Source organism: Notothenia coriiceps, unplaced genomic scaffold (assembly GCF_000735185.1).
Source record: "Notothenia coriiceps isolate Sejong01 unplaced genomic scaffold, NC01 NC01_scaffold00024667, whole genome shotgun sequence".
Taxonomy (NCBI): Eukaryota; Metazoa; Chordata; class Actinopteri; order Perciformes; family Nototheniidae; genus Notothenia; species Notothenia coriiceps.
The window spans coordinates 2,404,977-2,424,786 of record NW_011357368.1 but is presented as its reverse complement, the minus strand read 5'-3'; the positions used below and the strand labels follow the sequence as shown (position 1 = coordinate 2,424,786).

General features: G+C 39.8%; 1 protein-coding gene across 1 annotated transcript in view; it reads right to left on the bottom strand.

The window, feature by feature from the left end:
* The window catches only part of LOC104955408 (uncharacterized), a 154,957-nt gene that overhangs the window by 55,971 nt on the left and 79,176 nt on the right, over window positions 1–19,810 (bottom strand). The window contains exon 3 of the mRNA XM_010782735.1: window positions 2,315–2,501. Within this exon, the coding sequence (XP_010781037.1) occupies window positions 2,315–2,501 (187 nt within the window). The remainder of the gene's footprint in view (window positions 1–2,314; window positions 2,502–19,810) is intronic.

Below are 19,810 nucleotides of genomic sequence, written 5' to 3'. Positions count from 1 at the left end.
ATCTTGTGAATGCTTGACTAACCAAGCTTGACTTAAATACTTGAAAGTATCAGAATGGATGGGTCAATAAATGCAATACAACTGACCTTCTCTCATAACCATTAATTGCTAAATAAATAAAAATGGTCATAACTCACGAGAGGTGGTGAGAGTACAATCAGCTGCAGTAAAAAATATTCAAAGCTTTATCTATCAACTTGCATTATAAGCACATTTGTTTCATCTCAGACACAAAGTAAGCTCGGGATAAGTAAGGGACATAAAGCCAAGTAATAAGGAGCCGTATTTCTAAGTAGAAAAGGTTGCTAAACACAGGGAAAGTATATCAAGTAGGTCAATGTACACTGCTTGTTCACACATTGTCACTGTTTCTCTGGGGAAAGCAAACAATAGAGTAGCCGACCAAAGTTTATAAAACTGATCCGTGTCCCAATTTGCACAAAAGAAAATATATAACCACAGTGTCCCTGGTTTGATCGCAACAAGACCCTATGTTACATACTCGTCTCTGGTATTGGGACATCCCTACAAAGATTTATCCTAACATTTTTACTTGCTGGGATGAAAAGAACATGCAGATGAAAACCCCCAGGCAGAGCAAATGCAATTAAGGTAAGCTAGCCAGCTAGCAAGGTTACTTCTGTTGGTAGTGATGTGCCAGGTAGCACCCCCAGCAAATCTCCCCCAGGACTCCCACTGTCGGCTGTGCAATGAACCAGCTACCCTTAGCACACACCTCCCTTCCCAACATAGACACTGGTGATAAATTACATAATCCCCCCTATGCCCAGCCGTTTCTATTATACAGCCTGGGCTTGTAAAGAACAGCTTGGAAGAGAGAAAGGGCTGTCTTGACACAGACAGTGAGAGATGGGTGTGAAGAGAAAAAAAAAAAAGGCTTATTGACAATGACAGAGGAAAGATATACAGGCCAAACCAAGCCAGGAATCAGAAACCTTAGTCGTTACTATCAAAAGGATGTAGGCATTTGTCATTGATGTTGAGAAAATGGGCACTCAGTACCGCTTAGCACCATATTTCTGGACAATTATATCTGACAAAATCCATTTATGTGGGGAATGTACAGAAACCGTAGATGCCATGTTCTTAATGTGTATCATTTCAGAAACATTTTGAGAATAAGAATAAACATGTTTTATGAATCTTCTCGACAGATGAACGTGATTCCACCACTGAACATGCACACATCAGGCATAATTTCAGCTAAGCAGTGAAGCAGCAACAAGCACAATGACATCAGTGCTCTAACCCCCCCAGAGGAATGCTTGCCGTCACTCGCACTGGCACACACACTGCTATGGAAACAGCAGGAGTGTGAGCGTGCATCAGGGTTAAAGGGATACCGCAAGGCACACACACACACAAGCTGAAAGAAAAAGCTGAAAAACAAAGCAACAGCGGCAGTCCATTGAAAACAATGCTGACACATGACCAAACTGTTCCTGACCAGCTGTGTATTTCCCTCTTTTAAAAAAAACACTACAGAGGTCAACTGGGGACCAAATAACTCAGAAGTATCCCAAAGATATGTGGTTTCAAAGAAGAGTGCTCCCAAGGCCAAGAAGAAACGTATCCTATCAGCCGGCTCAGTGTACCAGCTGACTTCTATGGAAACAGCAAGAGTGTGTGAGTATGTGTGTGCCAGAAGCTGAAAGGACATGACAGCATGGGCACACATGCTAATGATGCCACCCGTGCTTATGCATGTACACAAAAACTCACATCTGTTACCTTTGTATATGTAAAAACTCAGTGTAGGACAAAAAAGTTAGAAAAGGACAAACAGTGCAGCTGCACCACACACACACACACACACACACACACACACACACACACACCAGCTCTCGGTAACAGTAACCCGCGGCAACCCTAAAACCAGCCCCCTTTTCCCTTCCTACTCGAGAGACACAGATCCATTGCCCAGTTAAGGGAGAACCGAATGCGAGTGCCCGACAGTGAAAAGAGGTTGTAACTTTACCCACTCTGCCTTCACTAAAAGTGCAGCACTCCCCCCCTCTGAAAGGTTCAAAAGCTTATTTATTCAACATGAGAGGGGATTTGTGGGAGAACTCAGAGTGGACACAAGCCAGCAGGAACCCCTCACCTCTTTTGTTCAACCCACTTGCTAACTTTACACAGAAAGAGGCATGAGCATAGGCTTTTTCAACTCCATGACATGCAGGAACACACACAGCGGGATCATACAGCGCTGCATCAGAGTGCACTCATCCTTCCCCACATGTTCGCAGCTTCTCAGCACAGTCTCACTCCACTCTCCGAGGGGCTGTCCTACCGTTGTGGTTGTGCTGCAGGGTCTCCAGCATGCTGCCCGAGTCGGTGGCCCCCAGCTCGGCCAGTCTGCGGCTGGTGGCGCTCAGCTCGGACCGCAGGTTGGTCACCTCCTGGCTGGCGGACTGAATGGCTCCATCGATGCGCTGAGCCAGCTGCTTGTTGTCATCCATCATTTTCAGGATTTTTGCCTGAAGAGGAGAGGGGAATCCGGACAAGGTGTCATACTGACAAGTTGTACATCTCCAGTGAAGGAACGTGTCCCCAAATAAATCCTTCCTCCTTCTCCTTTTCTGTCTGTTATTTCTCCCCTTTCTTTATAAGAAAGCCAAGTTCCAAAATCCTTTAGAGCAGTTTGTCCATTCCCTTAAAGAGAGGCATCCAGCTCAGGGGAAATGTGTAACTGCTGTAAGAAGTTTGCGCTCTAGAGATAATGTATGCGTAGTGTGAGTGTGTCAGTGTGCAAGCATGCCGGTTAGTGTGTGTGCCTGAGAGTACCGTAACAGCATGAGAGCGCATGTGTGTGTGTGTGTGTATGTGTGTGTATGTGTGTGTGTGTGTGTGTGTGTGTATGTGTATGTGTGTGTGTTATAGAGAGCCAGCACTGCCCCGGTGAAATGTGCTCCCTGCAGCTGACTGTTGAAAGGACACAGAGCATTGAGAGACGACAAGCACCTTTTTAAATGGACTGTACCATTTGCAGAGAAATGCAGGGGGGGAGGAGTGAGCTAGCCCATATAAGCACATGGGAGTCAGAGGTCCTCAGCACAGCTGTCTTTAGGAGATAATGCTGCAAAGTTCAGGGATTGTGTGTTTGACTGAACACAACACATTGCACTGAGCTATAAAACTGACTTCAGAGAACACTTCAGCCTTTCCTCTTTTCAGTCTGTTTATACCGCATGCACCTCCCTCCCTGCACTCATGGACAATGGGAAGGAAATCATTAGTTTGACAAAGAGGCAGTTGCGGGAACATTTTTTAAATAGTTATGAAAACAATTCTTTCATTACAGGATCACTGCAATTATCACAGTTTTTAAAAAGGTCCGCTTTGAAAATGACATAAAAACTTGAAATTGAGCTCTTTTGAAACCGTAATAACGTTTGAGGGAATAGTTTGTTTAAGTCACTCAGTCAACAAAAAGTTTAAAAAACCAAAAACGAAATGATAATCCCTGCCAACAAATGTGAGGATTCACTTGTGAGTTTTTTTTAATTGGAAATAAATATCTTTGTGCTTTGGTTATAAACTGAGCAATGTTCAAACATTCAATCAAGATTAATAGGTAATGAAAGTAGTTATTTGCAGCCCTGCGTATAATAATAAAACCAAAGGAATGCTAAGAATGTAGATTTATTATTTATATTTTGACCTTGAAAATGTGCGCGCAAATTTGAGAACATGTGCTTTTTCCCATTAAAACTGGGAATGTGGAGAACGTTGCTCACTCCTTTATCCTAAGCGAACTTCCCCATTCAGACTGGTTAATCACAACATTTTCATAAACTCACAGAGGACTAACACACCTCAAAGTCTCCTTCTGTCTTTATTATACTGTATATAATACCACTCCTTAGTTCTGCTGTGCTTTTATCCCTATTTTCCTTTTTTAAAGAAGACTGAAAGGCGACTGAGGCAACAGCACACAGTGACTGCCACCTGTTTACAGATAAGGCTCTTCACTCTCAGAGAAGGAAACATTAAAGTGTCTCTCTCCTCTCTGCCGCAGCACAGAGGGGTATTGTTCAAAGTACTGTACCTGCAGTCAGGGTGGGAAAACTGCTTTTGCTTTTATTCTAGTTGAAGCATTGTCTAGTTGACAATGACATTCAAAATGTCAAGTAATAACCAGCAAACAGATAAGAAAGGGACGGATACTGGACACTAATAGGACAGAAACCAGTGGCGAACCGTCAGGGCATTGAAGGTATTCAGAGCATACCCTGGAACACTCAGATAACACAAACAAAAAAATCGATTTAATTATATAAATAAAATGTATATAAAATGAATAAATGAGAATGGTATCTGTGTTGTTGATCTTTAATATTACAGTGTTACGTTGATTTGTTTGTCCTTCTCGGACCATGCACTACGCATTTCAGTGGTTTTGTGTAAGAAAAGAAAGCAACCAATCAGATCTTGTTCTGGGTCTCTGGGTAGAATATCCTTCAACCAAGGTATTCTACATCCTTGATCGAATGCCCTGGCCGTTGCACTGAATGAGAGCGTACGTTTGGACAGACAGTTTGATCAACCAATCATAAATTGATTTGTAGCCAATGGGCGTATTCTTTCAGAGTTTCCCTCAGTTCCAGGGTACTCTAGAAGGCCCGCTAGTTAACTGGCTCGAGACAGAGGATCTAGATGAATGCGACGAAGCAATTCAGGCCGTTTTATTGTTTTTAACGTTGAAATGGCAAGTGCAACAGGTGAGGATGAAGTTGTTGCGGAATTGTTGTGAGTGCCCTTTTCAAGATGACAATTCAGTGAAAAGACGGACATTATAACATATTTTCCTTAACATGGCTTGTTTGAAACAGTTTGTTTTTTCGGTTTTCCATCAGCAAAAGTTGTTCATAGTAACTTGGTACTTTTGTTGGTAACACCTCAGTTGAGTTTCTAAATGAGCGGAGTTGTCACTATTATGTGGAGTTGAAACACTGCAGACCAATAATGGTCAGAAGTCATTAGCACGACAGTGAACATCCTGCACAAACCTGCCATTTAAAAAAGGCCAAGCTCCTCTCAATATGAACACGTTTTGTAATAAGATGGAACTGTCTTTTGACTAGACTTAGATTTTTTTTAAAGATGAGAGCACCCAGAACCTCAACATGGGCTACAATTCACAAAGTGGAGATGTTCCTCTGTTTGACTGCCAATGAAAGCATCCAGGGAAGAGAAGCAGGGAAGATGATGTCAGGGCAGTTTGATGTGGTTTAGCTACGACAGCCAGCTAATCCCGCCTACACTGAAGGGATACTATCTGCTGCAGTGGAAAAATAAATAGAGAAAAGGGTCGAACCACGCTATGGAAATTAGGCATTTACACAAGGCAGGGCACCTGAACCCAAGACCTGTACTGGAAAAGATGGAGGCACAATAATGATATATCAAGGAAAGCTAAAAGAAAAAGTATGTTCAGTGTTCTCAGAATTCACTCTAGAGTATACAGTAGACTATTAACTGTTGTAAAGGAATACGCACTTATAATTAACTACTGTGGATAGTTACTCAATCCTGCATTTCTCTGCTGTAATCTGACATCAGGCTGTCAAGAGCATGCCCACTCACTCTGCTGTTGTTGTTGTTGTTATTGTTTCCCAGCTTTTTGTGAAGTTTCACCCTTACCCATACTGCATGTGGTTCGCACATATTGGCCATCACAATGCACAAATTGGCGAGAAAGGTTTGTGTACTTCCAGAAAGATCGTTGCGGTTGCCTCAGGCACTCTGTGTGCTCAATATTAAAGTCTACTCTGTTGTCTCACATAAAACTGACCGACCGCATGTGAGCGAAAGAATGGGGAACAACACACACATGCACTCCACCCGTTCATCAATCTGCCCAGACACAAGTCACCCCTCCCGCTCAGTAAATGAACATCATGTTGTTATTTATAGACGACCCTGCTGCTGCATATGATACATTAGTCACAGGGGAGGGGAGGACACACACACACACACACACACACACACACACACACACACACACACACACACACACACACACACACAATCCCAAAGTCACTTGATGTTCATTAATGGAATTCATCTCTTGTCAGGTGTAATAAAAGTCTATTGGACCCATCTGGGTAATAAAGATGCGGTGGTATCTGAAGTGAGTGGATTTGTTTTTATCTGTGTATATATCTTCTATAGCACCCCTTACACTGTTTGTCTTTTCTCAGGAGTGTGTATCCTGTCAGTAAACCTGCTTATACTATATGTTGGCATACATATTACCTAGGGTGACATGTTTTAAGCTGTGTAATTCAGTGTTCATTTTGAAAAATTCGTAAAGCCACATTTCACTCTCTTAACCCTTTACTTGTGTAATATGAGTAACGTGTGCAGATTCAGAATCCCAACTAATTCAACCAATGACAGGGATGCATTTTTGACAAACAAGACGGACAATTGGGGGAAAATATCCTGCATTTTGAATGTCCGATAGTCCACCATTAACACCTTAGTCCCATCTCGTCTCGTCAACGAAAACAAAATAGTCGTTTTTATTATCAAAAATCTATTTTTAGCTCGTCATCGTTTCCTCTTAGTCATGTAAAAAAGGTCGTTGATGAACATTTTTCGTCATAGTTTTCGTTGATGAAATTAACACTGGTGTAATTGTACACAGAGGAATGTAGGGGCAACAGCATGGCAGGCTGTTAACTTCACAAACTATTCAAAGTGATGTCACTGGAGCGCTTACTATGGTCGAGAAACAGGAAGCAGCTTGAGGCCAGGCAGCGGTTCCAGTCTGTTGGCTGCTGCGACACTCTCAGTTCTGGCTGTCAGTGAAGTCCACTAAACTATTTCTGAACCAGCTGATTAATTTTTCCTCACTGCAGTCCGGTGTGATTGACTCCTCGACTGACAGCAGCCCGACAGGAGAGACGCTACATGCCGATCTAGGATTTTATAAGCTTACTATGATCGGGAAGAAATCTTTTCACTTGACAGATGAAGGCAGGTAAAATATGAGACTGATGTAGGCTGATATGTTTTCTTTTTGGTGAAGGGTATTGAAGAAAATACATCAGTAATAATTTAGAATGTTTATAAAAACGGGAGAAAAATTTGACAGTTTTCCCTCCAAAAACTCCCATTTACCCAAAAATATTTGACTTATTACGCAGACAAAAACTGTGTGCACCAACATGTGAAATCAGACCTACATTCAGTTTGTCTTGATCCATTATGTGGTTTAAACTTTCCTAGGTTACATTTGAGTTGTTTAGGTTAATTGACAGTTTTGGGAAGAGAAGCTTTTGGGAGCCAGGGTGGGGAGCAGGACTGAATCCGATTTCAGTTCCTTCAACTTTTTCTTAGCATGGAGAACTTGTGTACTTATCTTTCCCAATCTCCATACCAACTGAAACCGGATTAAAAACAGAATAGAGCCATGTAGACAGCACTGTTGCCCTTGGTTATTATAATTGGCTTTTACCCAGAACGCCATATGGAGCAGCAGCTGGAAAATGAATCACATCCTCAAAGAAATGTTTGAGTTTTTATAAGTCGTTTTTTCAGATGACCATTTTTATCTCATAAATCTAAGAGTAGCTACTGGTTAATTGTGAGTTAAGTGAACATGAGAAGTAAACTTGATTAATGTCTTTGTGTACATCACATAAATGATGTCTCTCCCAGGGGGTTTTCAATATGTCTGCTGGTCAGTGGAGGGAATCGGGACCCACTGGCTGACTGAGGATCAGTAATTGGTGGGCGTGCTGTGGCTTTGGATTAGCATATGAAAAGAGACAGTGGGGAGTGGGCTCGGTGCTGTGCGACTGTTCTTCATTGTCACCGGCCTTTTGCAGCCAAGTCACCGGATTCAACTTAAGTCATGCAAAAAAAGTTTGAGCACTGAGCTCCGTGGTTTTCAAGCCTCGCCGATTTCAGTTTTTACTTACTGGGGCATAATTGTGTTACTAAGCAATAACAGTCAAGACTCACAAGTATTCACTGTAACAGTATTTGTTGCCTAGCAACAACACAAAACAGAATCCAGCTGTGGTGGTAAAAGAAACACAGAGAAAGTAAAATATCTTTCACTGTTACAACATATTTGCTCTTTTCATGTTTTCAGGTGGTAGTTTAATTTCTGGCTTCTCCACCAAAAGCAGTTTGTAATAAACTAGCACTTAAAATCATCATCAAATGTATCCGTCTTGCAAAAGAAAAATGTTTAACTGTTAACTTACTAAAAATGATGCTTGCTAGTATAATTCAGAAACGAGACTGACATGATTTAAAGTAAAGTTATTTACAGAACAGTTGTATTATATATGACATTTTTTTTGAATGAAATTGCTCAAATATTCAGACAGCCATGGACTGAGGTATGTTGTATAGTTTATTTTTGCCAGTTCAATAATTAATCACTGCATTGTGTAATCATGTAAAAACACACATTAATACTATAGGCCTGATATTAAAGATGATATATGTATTTAATCAATCCAATTATGAGACAAAGCAAAATCATTTCTTTCAGCACTAGCAAGAAGAATCTATTTATGGTGCTTTGTGCTCACAGCAGTCAGGGTTGCTGCTGTGCAGATAATAGAAATACAATGTAAAGATAGCTAGAGCACAATCTGTGTTTAGTGATTCAGACTATACCTCTGCAATGCAGAACTTATGGGCTGCACCAAAATCACCTGCTCATTGATAGCATCTGGAAAGGCCAGCCAATGAGGTGGAAAAGGTGCTGTGATGCAGGCCATGCTCTTGGGTTTGCTTGGTTTTTTTTCCTGTTAAAAGGAAAATATGTAACGTCCCCGGAGGAGTGAGAAAATGTTTTTTGTATCTAAACATTATCTTGATCTCTTATAAAGATTATCTTAGGGGAGAATAGGGCAAAGCTAAAAACCTTTCACTGCAGATTCTGAACACACAAATAACAAACACACACACACACACACACACACACACACACACACACACACACACTGTGGTGGCAGGGTACAAATAGAGGGGGGTATTGAGTAAAAGAGAGATACTGAGAGTAAAGCAATGTTTCCTAACATACACCAGGTCTGTGTCAATTATGCCCACTGTTGTGCAGAACGTCTTACATCTTGTCACTTGGGTAGAGGCTGCAGACAGCCACCAAAGGAATGAAACTGAACATGCCCTCAGGCTCCTTCCACAAATAGAGATTTCACATTTGGGAAACATATCCTACGTGACAGGATCAGAAACTATTCTGTTCCTTCTCGCATGAGTCAGTATTATAACCAAACAACCCAGTATTTCTAAAGAAAATTTGCAATTACGTTTTTATTATTCAGGATGAAAGCAAAGCACCCCTTCGCAAGATCAATGGCTAGATTTGAGATGCATTTTACAGCTATGATTGATTTAATGTATTCAATTGATTAAAGTCTGATATGATAAAGCAGGTGAGTTTTGTGCCAGAAAAACAAGATGTCTTCAGACTTATTCCCATGCATTGATATAAATTGGCAACAGAGCATTGGTCCTCCCTTATCCAGCTGCTTCTCAATATCATCAATGAACGCATCTAAGCCTGGCTGAATAGTAAAAGAGACTATTTGTAAAGTGTAAGATGTTAAAGATTAGTATTCAGGGCCACCGGGTAGCTCAGTGGTTAGAGCTGGCGGCCCATGTGCGGTGAACGCTGCCTAGTAAGCCGGTTTGAATCCTGAGCCGGGCGAACATTACAGGCAATGTCCTCCCCTCTGTGACTAGCTTTCACTCTTTATCCCAAATAAAGTCACTCTCTGGCACAAAGATATCTTAAAAAAAACAGATAATAAGTACTCAAAGGGATATACAGTGAAAGGAAATAATAGATTAGGGATCAAATTAAATTAGAAGAATAACTCAGTGAGACAATGAGCCTGAATCCACATGCAACCCAGATGACTGATGATCCCATCCTGCTTTGTGCTGAAGTTTGAGAACAACTGTTTTCTAAAGCAAAGGATAGTGCATTACCCCGCCCCTTAGGAAAAAACGGTACTATGGTTACTGCACTCATCTGCTTGTTGTGAACACTCCTGTACCTATACTGTTCAAACTATCTGAACATGGATAGTAGAAGCTAAGAAGCTGAGGGATGGGAGATAGGTGGCTCTGTGCAGTCACAAACTGTCTGCCTAACCCCAGGGGAATATCTAGACAGTTGTTAGTCGGAGCAATATAAGTGCTAGTGAAGAACACTCCCTTCAGTTCCTTTTCTCTGAAGTAGGGTGCAGATGTTGTCTCATGTAAGAATTGATTCAAACATTTTGAAAAAGTGCAACATTTAAAAAAAATTGTAGGACGGGAATCCTTCACACAAAGGCAGTTGTCAAACATTGTTGTTTGACATTTGGATGTGTACATGTGTACAATTAGTCTTTAAAAGTTTCTTTGGAATAAAAAGGAAACTAGCCTAAGTCTACTAATTGTGTTTGCAATACATACAGTATTCTTTATTTGTATAACTTCAACTTGTTTCCAGCAATGGGGAACCAATGCTATTCAGATGTTCAAAAAATAATTTAGAGCACAGTTTCATAGTTTCTCAGTTATTGTTTTATTTTTATTTCTAATCAAAGAAAAGTAAAGATGCCGTTTGTGTATGAACACAAAATATCTCATTCCTCTGTTGATGAAAATAACTAAATTGGTAGTTTTCATTCGATTTTCCTTCATTGCTTTCCTTTGTCCCTCGTTATCTTTCTATCCTTAACAATGTCTGTTATTACTGTATAGTCACCTCAACGACTTGAGCAGCTCATGTCAGGCAGCGAACAGACTCCCAGTGAATGGATATCGATGCCTCTGCTGTCAGCACTGCTTGTACTGCCGGCTAAGAAATAAAATACACAGACGCAGCCTGGTAAACACAGTCTGTTGGCACACACAGATACCTTTCTCATTCTTTCCGACAAGGGTGAGCAGGTTAGAAGTGGGAGTGTTTTTATTGGAATATCCTGTATGCTCATCTAAACTCTCCCAATTTATCTAATCTCTTGTTCCATTCTCACTAAGCTCTTGCTCACATCCTCACGCTCTCACATGGCTGCTGTCAGCGTGAGGCAGATCCAGACAGAGATGGCATACTGAAATTTTTTGGGCAGACCAAACAGCTAGGCTAATCTCGGACAAAAACAGGTTTGTGTGCTTTGATGAGAATGAAGATACACGTTCCTTTTGACTGAGACAAGCCAGGAACAAAGATCTTACACGGGTTTACAGGCAAAAGAGGAACATACTTTCATGTCAAACTGAATCTGAAGGTTGTGTTTGTGTTACAGATGGATGTGGATTGTGTGCCCAAACCTAACCTTCAAAAACAAACTTTACTATTAAAAAATCTTCCAACTGAATAACAAGGTAAAAAGTATTCATACAAATTGGTGCTACTATGTTAAAGGGGCCATTATGCTTTTTGGGGTTTTCTCTTTGGTTGTGGTAGGGCTGCTCAATTAATCGTATTTTAAATCGCGATTATGGCTTGCAACGATTACGAAAACAACGTAATCGAAATAAAACGATGTTTTAAATTATTGTTATTACATTTCTTTTTTTTTTTTTTAAATGTTTTTTTTTTTTTGGTTTGTCAGTTGAATTATACTTAAAGTTCAGGGTAATCAACTGTTAAAAACATACTGTTCACATTTTTTTCTCCAATAAATTGATGTTTTCAAAGTAAATGGATAATCGTTTTTATATGTTAAAGAGTTTTCTGGTTGTGACAGTGCACTGCAACATGTTTGTTGATCTTGTTTATTTTATTTATTATTTTGATATTATTTATTTAAATGTAGATATGAATGTATAATTTATTTTATTTTATTTTGTATTGGTTTTTCAGTTGATTACCCTGAACGTATAATTCAACAGTTAAAAAGTTCAAATTATTATTTGTATTCGTTTTAAAGTGCAATAAATGGATGTTTTCAAAGTCAATGAATAGTCGCATGAAATAATCGCAATTACAATTATTGACCCAAATAATCGAGATTATGATTTTTGCCATAATCGAGCAGCCCTAGGTTGTGGTGCATGTAAATGGTCTACAAAGGCTACAATCCCAAACGGAGGAAGATTCTCTCCCACATACTCACCCCTTGCCTCGATTGTAGTCCTTTGTTAACATTGTCGACATAGTGACATCACTAACGCTTCTATTGGCCAGCGCTTCAACTTGTTCTAAGTGATGCAGGCTAAGGAAGGAGATATCTCTTAGCGGTAGACCAATCACAACAGAGCCGGCCAGCTAACCAATCAGAGCAGACTGGGCTCTGGTTTCAGACAGAGGGTGAAAAGAGGTGCTGCAGCACAGGCAGTATAAGAAAAATAAAAGAGCTTTTTGAACATTAAAGCATGGAGACATGTCACAGTAGAGAAACAAAACACAATTAGGAAATCTAAAACTTAGCTTTAGAGGGCGCTTTAACAATTATTTAAAACATTGAATTTATTGTAAAAAAAGATACAAAAGTACTACAAACAAATATGAGCCAATATATAAATGTAAAATATTTTTGGGAATTATGTTCCTAAATAAACGAGTCTACAGAATCCAACCCTACAATCAACCATTGTTCAAAAATATATTAAAGTCTTAACTGCCTACTCAAAGATAAGACAGTGGCTCTCTATAAAATTACTTCAAATTAAGCAATAGGTGATATCAGAGGAAAGCAATTGTTTGGAACTCAATATTCAACCTTTTAAGATCAGTATCAAAATAAAGTCTAATTTGCATTGCAAGTGTGTTTTACCTCCTCTGTTAATTCATTGGAGATGACTGTAGTTAACATTATACTGTAGCTGAGAAATTAGAGAAGCTTTGTTCTATTACAGTGGCTCTTTTTACATCCACACACAGGCAGATGTTTGCAAAACATAGAACAAAACAGGCTTTTTCAAAGACCGAATGCTCGAGATGGCAGAACAAAGACTCAAAATGCAGTTCACGACTGTCGTTAAAAGGAGTCCTAAACAATGTCATTGGCTGGTGGCCTGAAGAGCTCACAGATGGTCCATTTCTCCTGCTGAAAGGGAGTGTGTGGTTGCTCGTCTGATGCTGTTAGTGTTCTGGGAGCTAGAATCCCTGTGTAGGTGTGTACTGTTTCATTTAGTGTAGTTAATTGTGTGTGTAAGTGTGTGCATGTATGCCTGTCTTTGTGTGTGTGAGAGAGAGTGAAAGAGAGAGATAATAATTGTGTGTTTCAGGTTGAGACGCAGCTCCTGTCTCCTCTGCTCAGTATTCAGCAGCCGTCCTCTCGGCGACGAGGATTGAGAGGAGCTGTGTTTAGGTGCTGTAGGGGGGATGATGCTGGCTGGCTTGATGCATCCTTTCAAAAGCACTTTGCTTCAAAAGGCATAGCACCCTGTTGACAAGCTTTTCTACACTTCAACAACAACAACAATGATGGTGAAAAATACAATATTTTTGTGTATTTGATACAGAATTAGGAGAAGAAATGTTACACTACAGAAAACCTCTTTTAAGATGCAGTTTAGAGCCAACCAAATATACAATAGCCTCATTAAAAGATACAACCTAATTCAAATTCCTTGTAGCTAAGAATTGAATTTAGACATTAGGGATGCTAAATTACAAATTTACAAAATGCTAACGTTATGCTATAAACGAACTACAGCCGAGTACAGCAGGGTCGCACAACTTCAACGTCACGCCAACTTAAGATCCATATTCAAAAATACAGATTGAAAATTGTACAAGTTGAAGCGTTTGTTTAAACAGTTTGCAGGAGGCAGGTACTTGCTTTCAAGCAGAAAAGGGGCAAACAAACTTAGCGGGAGTGTTTACGTTTTCGGCGTAATGACATACAACGTCCTCAACAACTTCTGTAGTCCTATTCAGCCACTTGTCAACAACCATCGGTTTTCAGACACGTAAACTCTTCAAAAATCACCAGTGGGGTCACTGCTGATGTATTAATGCCCTAGAACAAAACGTGATCCGTCTCTTAAATTTGTGTCAACCACAGACCTTATTTCAAGCTATTTTCCAAAAACATGTTCAAAAAACCATTGACTCTGAGACGAGGGTACCGGAAGTGGTAAAACGCTAACTCACTTCCGGGTTTTAGGACTCGTTCCTGCACCACTCTATTGGAGCAAAAAATATTTTTTCCATTGACTTACATTGGAAAATATACCTTTGTAAATCAGTGGATGTTTCTTTTTACGTCAATCAATCTCCCAGGACAAACATTTTAAAAAGGCCTTTTTAAAATAATAAGGTCCTAAAAGTTGTGAAATGCGATAAAAGCCTTTATTCTCCCTCTCTTTTCATTAGCATGAATCTAAATCGGACATAACGCTGCTTCGAGGCAGCGGCTAGGAGGCGGGGTTTAATGGAAACACAAGGGCTCTATGGGCCCAATGATGCATAAGATCGTCAGAAGGTCCCTGGAAAATCTGAGTATATTCGATTCTCAAGTCATTACGCAACGATACATAAGAAATAATATTATAATTGAAACCGCTAAATGATGTTGGCTCCAGTTTATTTCCCTTTTTTTATTTAGATCTGGATTTAGATCAGTGGCATGTGTTAATTTAGTGAAGCATATCAAACTTCATTTTGTAAATGAATGAAATTCATAACAATACCTAATGATGTTTACACTTGATGCATTTGCAGCAGAATGAAGTAGCTCCCATTGTCATCATGATTACATAGAAAACAGAATCAGTTCTGGGAGTGGGGAGAGAAGCCTCTAAGGACCATGGGGAATCATCTTTTTCATGCTTTGTACTTCTCAGAATATGCAGATCTTTGCAAATGAACTCATTACCTGTACCAGTATTAAATTAGTGAAAAGTGCTTACTAACAGCCTAAGTACTGTTATGGAAACAAAGGAAATATGGACACCTAATATGGACATGAGTGTTTTGTGATTTCACTCTGAGCCAAGGAAGAAGGGACAAGCCAAATCAGCCCCTGGGTGGTATGATGCATTGCTGTATGAGAGTGGCAACTGTTCCTTAAATTCCTGCCTGATAGTGTGCCTCTTCCTAAGGTATTTATTAATAATAGTGTGAGTGTGGACACCTAGTTGTTTATGGGTAAAAGGAGCATTATCTAACATATGTGTATATATATGTATATATATATATATATATATATATATATATTTACACAAGGACCATCATCAATGAACGTTTCTTGCTGTCACACACCATTTGGTAGGTTTTTATGTGTTGTGTTTTTTATACAAATGTTAAACCAAACTCTTCCTTATACTGATAGTTTAACATGACTGATTTACCTGGCTAAATAATACAAATAGTTGGCATGTACAATACTGCAATTCAATTGTGAATAAATCATTTAGATTTTCCCAGTGTGTTTTGAGTGTTAGTAAGCTAAAACTAGAAAATAGACATTTCATAGTAGGAAAAGCACAGGTGTTATGACATTAACAATTCAAATGTCAGAGTGACAGTAAGCCAGCGTGCATGATAATAGTACTCTGAAATCAAAGCAGCTAAATTGGATTCAGGCACCGTTAGTTTGATTATCAACACCTGTGCCTTTCCTTCTATGACATGTCAAAATGTCCGCCATGAAAAATACCCATTATGAAAGTAATGTGTTATGAAACTTATCAAAGAAAAAACCTTGTAGTAGTTTGACAGGCCACTAACTCACACACTCACAGATGTGATGAAGGTGACGTATAGTGATAGGTGTCTCCAAAAGTTTGGAGTGATTCTGTGAAACAAAGAGAATCATGAACTGAAGTTGAAGGACTGCGATGATCAAACGGTGATGAAGAGATTAATGTGTCGTTTTTACAGCTCCACCTACGGGCTAATCATAATGTATCCTGTTCAAATCTGAAAGTCATTTCTCCTGTCTAAGTTTAGTCAGATAAAAGGTCATCTCTTTTTGACCCTAAGCTGACAGAGCAGCCGTGACCCAACATCCTCCAGCACTCTACAGCTGGGCTTGGAAAGCAAATGAAGGAAGTCAAAGATAAGCTAAAAAGTATGATAAAAAATGGTTTTGCAGTGACTAATCTTTTTTTCTAGCCAATAGGGAGATACACAAGAGTTTAAAGATGCCTTGCAGCTGTTACCAGTCCAGTCCAGCATTCTGCATGGTTGGGATTAGTTTGCTAGCTGTGTATCCAAATATGATTTTCTAACTCAGTGAGCACAGAGAGCCCCTCTGTGAAGTCAATTATAATATTATTAAGGAGCCTTTAAGAAGTGAAAAAGTAAAGTGAGGATAGTATCAAGATGTCAGTCATTCAGCAAACCTCTGTGTGTGTGTGTGTGTGTGTGTGTGTGTGTGTGTGTGTGTGTGTGTGTGTGTGTGTGTGTGAGTGTGTGTGTGTTGTGCCTCGAGTAGTCTCTCCTTCAGTGTCACAGGAGTCAGACATTTGAAAAAAGCCGAGGCCCTGTGGAGACATCTGAAAAACTGCAGCTCTGAGGATCATGTCATGGAAAGTAATCCGATGTGATATTATATTGATTTTTTTTTTATTGCCTAACCCCTCATCAAAGGGCTCCTGTGTCTGACTTAAGGACACTTCAGTTCAGAGGTTCATCCTCTCGACTTGCTCACTAAACGACCCTGCAGGCCAAATGCATAACTGATAAGATATTCCTAACAAATTATCTTATTTAAATGCCCTTCTAAATGATTTTAGAATAAGCTTTAAAATACGTTTATGATTACAGTCAAGCCATCAGCTGAGAGGTCGAAGTGTGTCTTGCCAACTACAGAGCAAAAAGTCATCTTCTGACAAAACATTTCAAAATAATATAACTCAGTTGTGCAAACTTGTCCCACTGGCTGAATACGCCAAAGCCTTTACTCATCAAACCCTCCATTGCAGATTACTTTCGGGTACACAAGGTGTCCTATTGTGCTTTCCCATAAATCTACTTAATTTATAACAGTGGGACTCAAGGGTGGACCTCAAAAGGCACAAGGAGTTACAAGTCTGGACTAAACTAAACTTGATTTATTGCCCTTCTCACTGCTTTTTACAACTGGTGTCAGGGGCAGCCCGATAGAAGGTAACTCGTGTGAGCGTCCCGATGAGGACCGAGGAAATCAAACATAGCTAAAGTGTAATTATCTGAGGGAGAGGGAGGAAGCAGAGAGGAAGCAGAACTGAAATCCTATCCTTGTGTCAATATAAGCGTGTCCCCAGACGACTCAAAGGTTCATTAGACAGGACAGTGGTGAATCCAATATATATGAAAATATTTCCTCTAAATACGGCAGAAGAAAATTCCTCTGCCGGGCTCAGTCAAGAGAACGATCAATATTCAGCAACACTCCTCTGTGATGAGTCACTCAACTAATGACACAGCTTCAATCAATGGTGGGTGGCAGAATATTTCAAGCTATTCATATTCTAAACTTAATTCAAACCCTGGGCAAACGAATATTTCATGACAGCGACATGTGACATCATAGCAGTGTGTCATTCTCTTTCTTTTGCATGAAAGCGTGGAGAAGAATTGCTGGCAGCGTGTAAAGTGCTGAGGTAAGATTGCATATTTTAAGGTGAAGGGAAAGTAGAAATAATATATAATGTTCATGTCAAGAGTGACTACCAGTCAGACCCTCTTTTGTTAGTATGGGTCCTGATATATTTAAATGTATGTTGAACATGCTGTCAATCTGACCGCTTTCTACTTTTATAATGTTTTTCTGTACGAGAAGTCTCAGCATGCTCGCCTAAAAGCTCAACTCTGTGTAGGAAATGCCTTTGTTGGGATAATATATATTTATAAAAAAGCAGGAACGAATTCATTTTAATGTAAAGCCTACATCAACAGTTTCATCCTTTCTGAACACCAACAACTACATGACATGTGTGTGATACATGAAAGAGAGGCAGCTTCGTTCATCATAACATGTGTCTACATACTGTGATCAGATTTTCAAACAGCCATCTCGATGCAAACACAGGGAGGCATTCAGACGTAGAAATGATAAACTCTGACCTTTTTTTAATTCGTCAGGAGCTCAGTCTGATAGTGAAGTTATGAGACCTTTCCATCAAAATGAATATGAATCGACATCCATCAAAAATGACTGTGTTCTCTCACTCTCCTGGTGGTGGCTGGGTAATCGACCCGAGAAGAACTGTGCACAGATCATGATAATTCTACCTTAGCGAGGGTCATTTCCATTTCCTCCAGTTAATTAATGCACAAAACATATTCCACTCATCTTGCAGTATTAATTGAAAACTGTCAATCATTTTCCTGCGCAATCCACCAGCTCATTGTTTGCCTCCTATTATTTTCTCATATAGTGTCTGGATTGAAATGTAAATGACTGCAAGCCATTCATATCCATATGCAAGACATGGGAGACGGCTAGCTCACCCTTTTTTGATAATGAATGGCGAAAGTCTTCACAGAGGGGTCACACTGCAGCTAAATGTCTGAGGACACATTCTGCAAAGCTGTGCAACATTATCCAATTTTCTCCAGGTGAGCACTCTCCCTGAGATTATTCATGCTTTAAAACAGCTACACTCAGTCTAGATTTTAGCATACTGTAAGCAAAATTACACAAACAGTCATTACTTTTATCTATCTATACAAAGTCAGGCTCTTTAGTTGAATTTGCATAAGCATTGCAAACATGCTGACAAGAGACTGGTGATTCTTTCCAACAGCTTATAACAGCCCATATTTACGTTCAGTGCCAAAACAAAACATGGATTCTGTTTGGTTGTGAATTCCTTTCCGAAAACATATGAAGGAATTTGTTTTCAAGCGGCACACAATGTCAGAAAGTGTCAAACAGGAAGTAGTGTTGTGTTCTTATAACAATGAATGATTCCGGTTAACGTCCAGTCTCCTTCTTGCACTCCCTGGTTTCCTTTAATCTTCCTCTTCACGGTCACGACTGCTCTGTTACTTCATGGATGCTTTAATCCCAAAAACCTACAGCACCATGAATGCACACTATTTATTTTTATTTTGGTTTGCATGGATGGCCCTCGCTCAAAATCAAATCCCAGATCAAAGCCAGTGTTTTTTTTATAGTAAGCCTAACATCACTCATCTTCCCCATGACTTGCTAAGCAGGACCATGAGGTAAAAGAATCGTACTTCCCCTCAACAGTGAGAGAAAGATATATGTTCTGGCAGAGACTTTCATATCAGTGAGCGCCATGTGCCTTTCTATGTCTTTGTTCAATGTGTGAGCAGTAGCATGACAGCTATAACTGCACACACTGCCCTTAAACCAAACAGGCTTTTAGAATAGTACATTTGAGCAAAGAGTAGTAAACTCTATATGTTATAGTTGGGTTTGCTTCAAACTGCACATTATTTTACCTTGGGACTGATTACTACAGGACTCAAGTGGGTTTATACAGTGATTGTAACACATGCTCGAAGAGTGTCATCAAACTAAAATGGAGTCTGCTTCTTAGATTTTTCTGTAAAACTGTTAATCATACTGACTTCCCTGTTGGCCCGTGCATTGCTGAGGACCCAGGGAAGTCCATGATGGAGTGGGATCTCTTGAGATCCACGGGACATATTTATTACCTTTAAAAAGGTCCCCTATACGGTTTTCTATGACTTTATTATAGGTCTCAGATATATACAAAACATGCCTCTGAAGTGTTTGGCTCCAAACACCAAACAGATCATTGCAGCATCCCATAATCCCCTCGGTTCAGCGCCCACGCCGAGACTTTAGTCTTGGCACGTCCTGACGACCACACACTCACCGTGGATTAAAAGTAGATTTCATTGTCTGTGTATAGTCGGAAAACT